This window comes from Teleopsis dalmanni, chromosome 2 (genome assembly GCF_002237135.1).
Source record: "Teleopsis dalmanni isolate 2A chromosome 2, ASM223713v2, whole genome shotgun sequence".
In the NCBI taxonomy this organism is placed as follows: Eukaryota; Metazoa; Arthropoda; class Insecta; order Diptera; family Diopsidae; genus Teleopsis; species Teleopsis dalmanni.
In genome coordinates this window covers 47,815,885-47,826,021 of record NC_051847.1, presented here as the reverse complement: position 1 = coordinate 47,826,021, position 10,137 = coordinate 47,815,885, and the positions used below count along the sequence as shown (strand labels likewise).

General features: G+C 29.0%; 1 protein-coding gene across 1 annotated transcript; it reads left to right on the top strand.

The window, feature by feature from the left end:
* Positions 1–2,004: 2,004 nt before the first annotated feature.
* Positions 2,005–6,945, top strand: LOC119686228 (5-hydroxytryptamine receptor 1D-like; the record flags this gene model as incomplete). The annotated part of the gene is given in 5 exon segments (XM_038100743.1): positions 2,005–2,077; positions 2,217–2,536; positions 2,819–2,950; positions 3,143–3,268; positions 5,777–6,945. Coding segments are annotated over 5 exon segments (1,323 nt in total), but the record flags the coding sequence as incomplete, so codon positions are not given.
* Between the last annotated feature and the right edge of the window lie 3,192 nt (positions 6,946–10,137).

Below are 10,137 nucleotides of genomic sequence, written 5' to 3'. Positions count from 1 at the left end.
AATAGTAATTGTTCACTTAACTACAACATAATTTCACCGTATTATTATTAGAATTTAATAATACAAATTGATTATTGAATAAATTGAGTACAATCATTTTAATTACAAAATACAGTCATTTACAATATAAGTTTAAATAAAAAGGATATTAAAATTGCATTTTCTGTCTTATGATTAATAATTAATATAAATCTACTTAATTTAAGATGACATATATCAGTTCAATTTTTAATTACATTTTAGTAATGAATGTTGGCATTTCACTATTAATACAAAAAGTATTGATGATTTAAATAAAGCTTTGCAATGAGACTCTCTTCAACTTTGATTTTACATACTCATAATACCGTAAATCATCACACCATATACAATGTATATATCTAACACATACATACGAACTATATATATATAACATAAATTTGCTTACATGTTAACATATATCAATTTGATGCATATATAAAAACAATATTGATGTAATCATATATTTACATATTCCATATATATATATATATATATAGATAGATATATTTCTTAAATACTTAATGCATTGCCTTTGACTTATTTTGAAGCCATTTCGTCATTTCTCATTTAAATAAGGGAATTATTTTATTCAATGCTTTTATTTAAAACAAAATGAAAATATTAATTAAACTGCAATTTTAATACAAAACATTGTATTCTTTGCAATTAAAGCGTATGTACTTCAAGTTAATTAAAAGAATTCGACATTTTTTATATGTTTTCATAAAGAATTGGTTTTATTTTAATTTTTTGCATTGAAATAAAATTAAATTTTTATGGTAAAGATTAAATTAATTTTATGAAAACATTGCATGTTGACTCAATTAAATTGGTGTTTCATTTATAACTAACCGAATACGCACACATGATTATGGTTAACTGTTAGCATAATAATATATAATAATCGTATGTACATCAGGAAAAGATTAAATAACCATACATTTTTTTTAAATGACTTATATAGAGTAATTAAAGTAATTAAGTCATTAATTAAGCAATTAAAAAATTACATACCATTTATATGTTACATAAATCACTCTACTACAATGAATTTCTTTTAATAACAAAGTAAACCCCTTCACTGCATTGGCGCAGACACTTAATGCTAAAGTTATTTTAAACAGACTAATAAGTAAACAAATCCAAAGTGTAACTAACAATAGCAAAACGACAAAAAATAATTAGAAAAGGTAAAGAACAAGATACTCTTTATATATTGCGTATATATATTGTGTATATAAATATGTATAAAAATATATATGCACATAATAAAATAAAATAATAAGTTGACGAAAATATATATATAAATGATTATATTTAATAATATTTGATGAAGACATCTACAATAAATTTTCTTGACATTAAATAGAAGTGCAGTTATGTCAGCTTTTTTTTAAATTTTTTTGTTAATATTTTTTTGGAAAGATCTTAATAGGATTTAAATCCATATTTTGCGTACCGTAGTCCCAACACAGATAGTCCGTGCTATCAAGACCGTACTGTTCTCTCAAGTTACAACAAGTTAATTATTATTATTGCAAATCATTTATATCAACGAAACTAAACTCAAGACTGAAAATATGTACATCTCTTTTACAAGAATGCTTAAACTGAACTATATGAGAATTATATGTTAACCCACAACAACATTATTGTCATTGTCACAATAAACATTGATCATTTTTTGATTTACAATAACTTTTAAAACTTTTTAATGAAATACTATAGTAATAAAAATAAAAGATATAATTTGATTTGCAATTATGGTCTGTCATAATTAATAGTATTTATATACAAAATACGTTTTTATATACAAGATGAATTTTTTTATGATAATCCTTAATATGTTTAATAAAATTTTATCATATCGCCAATATCAGCTTTAAGTTTATCTAAATATTCAATACAATATAAAAGTTACACATTTTCATTTTCAATATAAAAAAAAAAACAAAGAAAATCTCATTTTTGGCATTCCCACAGGGTTGTGTTGCCATACTCAGTCTCACATGGATAATAAGCCTGACAGTTTTTGGATTTCTCGTATTGCCGAAAGGTAAATGTTACTTAATGACTTTTACATTATTCCACAGCCATTAAAAGTATACGTTTTACACTCTTCTTATATTTTACTATTTTTGCTATTCGAAACATTTTTGCAAATATGCAACAACGTGTGTGCTTGCCAAAATTAGGTTACTACTTCAACGGCTCCGGTCTAATGGCCTGCGAACCATTTTACAGCAAACCATCATATCGTATATTGGCGACATGCGCCCTCTACTTTCCCACCACAATGGTACTGATGTACTGTTACGGCTCCAGCTTTCATATGAGTCGTTTCAGGCTTAACGACCCAACAATGCCGCTTACTGCCGCTGCACATCATCCGCATCATCATCATCATGCATTAGCAGCTTCTTCGACGTTACCTAGCACACCAGTCATGAATTTGATGAGCATGGGCTTGGGTATGGCTGGTATGGGAGGCCCCAAAAATACAATCACAAAAAAGGTAGGTATAATTAATTGAGTTTTTCATTACTGACGCGTACTTAACATAAATCTCTTTGCTCCTCGTTTCTTACGATAAATTTTTTATTTTGCTTCATTTTGCTCTTAATTCATTTTATTCTTTTTTTGTTTTTCGTTTTCTTTTTGCATTTTATTTATTTATTTTTTTTTTTTGCACTTTAATAATATTACTAATTTGATACTACTTATATATGACTTCAAATATTACCTGCCAGCACGTTTACAAGAAACACGTTTTACGTATGCTTGCACTACATTGCAGATTGTACCAATACAGGAGAAGAATTCGAGTGGCTCAACGTCACGTTCAATGGCAGCAATTTCATTGGGTTTCATTGTTATGGTCACACCATGGACAATACAGGAGATTGTTACCGCATGCACAGGCTCGAAGGCAAGTTGCGCATACATAATCAATTCCTTCGTTTGCTCCCATTTGTATTTGAGCGCTACACCAAAGTAGATAAATTATCTATTTTCCCCCACCTTAAAATAAATTTTTCCCATTCTGTGAATTTTTTTGAATTTCCTAAATTTTTATTACCAACAAAATTCGTTTATCGTTCACTTTTAATTTTACTTGCAGCTTCCACCTTTTTTGGATTTTTTAGTTACATGGACTGCATTGAGCAACAGTCTCTGGAATCCATTTATGTATTGGTTGCTAAATTCGGACTTCCGTCGCCTTAGTCGACACCTGATGCCAAATAAGGTAAAATTAAATCTTGTGTTTAATATTAAGCAATTTATTGAAAATGTATTCAAAATCCTCCCGATAACAGACCATTATTGGTTACATAGAGTTGAAAAAATAATTTAAATAAAACTATAAAAGGTAGAAGTAATGTAGTGGTTCCATTAAATGTTTTTACTTTATGTGAAAATCAAGTTTTTTTTATTCATACATATTTATTAAAACTTGTTTAAAAATAACCTTAACTTCACATATGCGTACTGTACCTTACTGGAATACCCGAACCGTGTATTTATCTTTAGCTCTATCTTTATTGGCCAGACTTTCACAAGATTTGTATTTTTAAATACAAACACATATTTTCGAATGATTTTTGCAATTAAAAACTCATATGTGTTGGCAAAAATCCTGCCAAAGTCAAGCCCGTATAAACACCGATTAAGTATTTTCCATTAGAAGTAGCGCAACTCCTAGTATATATACTTTAATAAAATATATTCACTTTATATATGCACATCGTTAAGTATTTTTCATTCATATTAAGTTAGCATTATTATTATAACGTGTTCTATAAATTACAATCACAATTTAAGAACTTAGTCTATTCACATATGTTATCCAGACGCCCCTTGCGTAGGGTTGTCATCAAATTTCCATTCCTATCCGAAGTTACTCTTGTGAATACTCGAATCATTTGGAAGTCCAATACACTAGCTAATTAGACCAAAGCACTCTATTTCGGTGATAAGTTTGCTTCCTTTCATAAAGGTTGTTAGATCCCTGGCTTCCGAGCCTACCCCAGTCTTCATGTGGCAACTGATATTTCTACCAAAAACCAGACGTTGTGGAACAGTTATACCGCTGAACACTCGGTCGTAATGCCTCATATGTTTAAAACAGGGATCACCACGAGAAGGTTAAGAGTGACATTTGTGCTGAGAGGCTTTTTGAAATGCATACATACACTTTCATCCCCAGTTAGCAGTATTGGAAGTTTGAAATATTAATCGCGTCTTATCTCGTAGTGCACGTACATTACCTTAATGGAATATCTTTATTTTATGTTTTTCTGATATAAATCATCTTTAATTCCTAATATGTGTACTGTATTTGAATAATATATCTTTACCTTATATTTCAGTATTTATGTACATTCCCTTTGTAACAAGATACTTAAAGTTAGGGATTCATCATCTTTAACTCCGAGTATGCATACTGTGACTTAATAAGATCTTCACTATATATAAGTGAAGTTTCTATAAGGTGTGTGAAGGGTTTAGTATTCATGGTATTTTTATGTTGAAGTATATTTATCCGTATCTACTTATTATAGGTTGTAAAAATGAGTTTCCATCTTAAGCTCCCAGTATACGTACTATAACTTAATAACTACATTCTATATTTTTATTCTAAATTCTTTTACATTTATATTTCTAGGAATGAATGAAGGATTTTTCATATTTAGCTTACAGTATACGTACTGTACCTTGATAACTACACAGATTGTTTTTATTCTAAATTATGTTACATTTAAATTTCCAAGAATGGATGAAGGATTTTCGATATTTAGCTCGCAATATACGTACTGTACCTTAATAACTACACAGCTTGTTTTTATTCTAAATTATTTTTGATTCATATCAAATTATTACATATTTCATAAGAAACTTATTTTTAATTTCAACCATACATACTGTAACTTAATAAGATATATTTCGTATCTTTAACTATTTTATCTTGGCATTAGAATAGTAATTGTTATGGAATCAATTTATTTTTGGCTTTGAGATGTTCAAAATCTATTCATCTGACTCCAACCATAATGTACACTCATTTTAAATCGAAATGAAATAAAGCTACAGAAAAAATATATTAACTAAAAAATATCTACAATGACGATACTCGTACGATACCATTAAATACTATTAAAATAAAATTTATTTCCATTTAGCTTATATGCGATTGATTATTGTTAACAATTAAGCACAACTGCCGAGTCGGCAAACCAATTAACCGATATAAATGGATTAGTTTAATTAACATAATTGTTCACTTAATTACAATCAAATTAAGTTATAATTAAATCACTGAAAACATCTAACAACGCAGCATAAAAACGATTTAAACTTTTAATGATTTTAAATTGAAATTAATTAAAGTTTTTTTGCGAAAAACGGAAACGGATACTGCTTTTTAGCTTTCGTATGGCAAAAATTTTATTAATAAAAAATTAATTAATTTAGTTTGCCGTAATTTATTTATTTGTTTTTTAATTACTTTAAATTTACTTTAAATTTAAACATTAAAAAAGTTTTTATTTCCACACAAATTAGTACAAATTTTTCCATTTCAATGTTGAACATATTTGACGCTGTAAACATTGTCCTAGCTACTCCCATATTGACTTTGACCCAGACAATTGTATAATTCATAGAAATTCATGAACTCTTGAATAAAAACAAAAACACATATAAAATACCAATGTCTTTTGTATTATTGCTTGTTTAAATTTTCATATATTTTCAGTGTTTTCCCACCGAGGACACACCCGAACATAAATCAGCTTGTTGTCACAACAATTCCGATTTTGAAATAACCACTTTGCCAATGCCACCAGAGCCGCCCACATCTCGGCCACCGGGCAGCAGTAGCGGTATTGGCGGTGGCTCAGTACTCGGCATTTGTGCACGTGCCCGTACCAATAGTCTTAGTCGTAGCGCCTCACAGTATATACGCGGTCATCATCATGGTCATAGTCATCACGGCGGCTTTGCGACCATGCGGCCAGATATTGAAGGCTTATCCGAAAAGTATTGGGGCGAAATACTTGAGCGTACTGTAAGCTCAGGCAGTTTGCATGCCATGCAAAAGAGTTTTCCACTTAGTCAACATCATCACCATCACCACAATACACCAGCGACCATGACAACCTCATTTAGCAAACATAGTGATCTAAATTTAACCATATCCGAGCATGAACGCGAACAAGACGGCGCCTCAAATACTGCCCTCGAATGCGAATTAAGTAAATTTTCGAATTCTGAGCCAAAATTGTGCGAACACATCTATCACGATGCAAATTGTGCAAAAAATAAATCTGCACCGAACGGCGCTTCAGCAACTAATGCAACTTCGAACATAGATGATACAAAACATTCAAGCAGTTTTACCAACGGACGCAATATACCGGATATTTAGTACGCAGAGGATGTCATATTGGCTAAGAGTCATACTAGACACATTTGCGGACACATCGCTAATAGCCATATTCCAGGAAAATGCGCTAAAACCACAACTCGTGCCGCCTGTCACAATCCGCCGTCAAATGTTGTAAGTGTGATAATACCGCTGGCCGAGTACCGGAAGTAGAGTGTAAATATTATAGAGCAAATAATGAAAAAATTATTTTATAAATAAATAAGTTGCGTGTTTGATGTGTAGTTGAAGCAAGTACATATAACAGAAATACATAATTCAGATAATTCAGAAATTATTGACAAAGTTTAGAGTGAAAGTACGTAAATGTTTATATCTAATATCTAATATGTGTGATAATTTCAGTTAGTTTTTTATTTATAAAATAAATTCTCATACCGACATAATCGTATTCGTACTCATACTCATACTCATATATAAAGATTCACTCCGCACTTCAGTATAGTTTTTTCAATAAGATTTGAAGCGAATCCTATATTTTGTGATTGTCATGAATTTATGTAAAATTTTTAACAATTGTAATGAAATGATTAAATTTAATTAATATAAATAAATTACATGTAAATTTGAAAATAAGGTTGGTTATAAGTAATTAATGTAATTTCGTAGTCTAGATCAAGAATATTTAAATTATTTGTGTGAAGTAATATTAATAATGTGGCAATAATTGCAATTTATCGCATTTAAAATTAATAATAAAAATAAAAACTTTTGTGAGAATAAATATAAAAAATTAAAGTATAAAGTATTTTAAAATTTATTATTATTCTTATAATATGCATTAATTCAAGAAGTGTGTAAGTATGTTTTATGAAAAAAAAAATTTATAATTTTTGGCTTCAAAATGTTATAAGAAACTTTTTACCTAAAATCTTTGGTTTATATCCGAAGACTAATGGATAAATAAAAGACCTAAAGAATTATAAAAATTACAAGCAAACATTCTATAATCTGTAAACTAGAAAACTTGCTACTACGACTTGAATCTCATATAAAAAATAACATCGATAAGTCATAATCTGTATTTCTCTCAAAAGCCACTTAGTCCCAATTAAACCAAGTGAAGAATTTACTACATTCTTTACTACATGAATTTTATGGTTATAAAGGTAACTAAAACACACTTGTGATTTAGAATACCATCAAATTTTTGCTTCAGTGTATTGTTTAGACCCGCGCTTCCCAACGTTTTTGTCACCGAGGAGCACTATGACAATTTTACCATAAAGTTCCAGAATAATAAATTGTATGATTATTTTAATATGCTTTATGCGTCTCTAGTATAATATATGTATAATGAATTGTATAAGTGCATAGGTACATTATAGAGACTATAAAATAGGTATATTATTGCTTGGAAATTTTTATTGCTTATTTTCTAATAAGTGAGGTGTCAGTGGTCAAACTACCATCTCGTGGACCACCTGCGCTTGACGTGTTGGTATATTGCAAGTAATAGCTCGTAAATACCTTCAACGAATATTAGTTAAGTTGTTCCAAAACGTTAGAGGTTTGAGAGTTGTCTGCCTTGATACCATATTTTAAGTAACCCCAAAAAAGTCCTTTGACAAATCACATGATTTTGGTAGTAATTCACATTACCAAAATGTGAAATTATAAGTCTGTTAATTGTGCAACAGAGCCTAGAAAGAACTATTTGATATTGTTTATGACTATCTCCTATTGAATCTTACACATCTACTTCTGCAATTTCACAGGAAAAAATAATATAATGATAATCATATGGCTGTATCGAAAAGAAATAATGGTTTGTATCTCAGCTTAATCATTTTCAAAGAAGAACGGATATATTACACGCCCAGACCAAATAATTAAAAGCCACAGCCTATAGTAACTTTTTGGAAACACAATAAACAGTACGAAACGAAAATTAAGATTCATCACTGAAAAAAATTCAATACAAAATCTCATAACACAATCGCTGTTATTGGAGTATCCAATCGTAATATATTTTACGTATTATATTGCCAGACGGGTTCAGTTCTTATATTAGCTGAATTTTGTACTGGTGGTTATGCAAATCTATAAGCAAAATACGTCCCGTGTAATGTATGAATTGAGATCTTCTTCGAAACTTTCACCAAAACACATTAATAAGCGGCAGAGCGTAGATTATGTGAAGGGGAGGGGGGAGAAGTGAAGTATATATTTAAAACATCTTTATTGTCGAAGTTTCTTTGCAGTATTAAATTATATTAAATTAAAATATAATAAAAATAAATCTTATGCATCATATATACACATTAATGTAACATATAATATATGTATATCGATATGTAAATATAAAAAAAATTATAATTACTGAAATTTTTTTTTAAGATCTCAATTAAAGTATACTCTTTGATAAAAACTAAAATAATTGTCTCTCTAGTGACTTTAGTGTTTTTAACTCCTCATTATCAAAATACTAGTTACTAATAATATTTAAATATTAAAACAAAAATATTATAAGAATAATATAGTTAGAGTTCTCTTTAAACTATTTGGTGATAAGGAGTTTATTGATTGGTGGCACTGACATATTAGCGAATATCCTTCTACTTCCCATAATTAGCTATTTTTCGCCTTTCTGGTTAGAAACCAAATCCATCTCAATGAATTTATGTCATTTAATAAGTCTTTTATCCTTACCAATAAACAGTCCGACAAACTGAAAAAAATACTTCCCTATAAACATGTTTCTTGTGAAAGCTAAAAATCGGTAATCACAGAAAAATTGCTATGCAAATACGAATAATCTATTTTCATATTCCAGCCTTCTCCCTATATCATCTTTCTCGCTAAAGAAGATAATAATGTAGAACATGGTGATGATGTCTAGACCTTGACACAACTCTTACAGAACCATTTTTTTCCATTTTTTCACTGTTTTGTGTATAGCGTTTTCAATTTTACTTAAAGTTGAAATAAGGTAAATGCCTTACTACCTTACTATATGTACTTTTTTACCTTACTATATAATCAACACATTTTCCTAATAAGTTTTCATAATTTTAGCACATTCACTGAATCTTTGCGATCTATCTTTATCTTTTATCTATCTTTTAAAATGACAAATTTTGAACTTAAAATAAATGCTTTAGCTTATGTTTCTGTTTAATATGTATTACTTACTAAAGCTTACTTAGTTTCTTATTTGAACATAACAACCTGTAACATAACAATATTACTAAAACATTGCGATTCCAAGAACGGCCGAATATACGTCTCAGAGCTACTCGTCAACCATGACGACCGAATACTGATCAGATTCTTCAAAGGGATTTTACAAGCAGAACTCATCGGATTAGAATAACAACAACTAAAACATTGCTGCCAAATCAAGACCACGAAATGGACAACCCTTTATTTAAGTACAAGTACTATAATAAATTCTTCATTACCTTAATGTAAACATTATAAGAACTATATGTAATAATTAAAATATTAGTAGATATATGTAAATAAAGAAATTATCACCACTTTATTAATATACGTAAAAATTTAAAAAATTCTTAATTATATATTATCAATAATGTGCATTTATCTGATCTCCTTGAACTTCATACATAACTAATTGAGCATTACCTGTACCTTTGAAATTAAATAATTATTTTACTAGAAACTCAATTTTTTTTATTGTCCCCATTGCTAATAGACATAAACCCTCA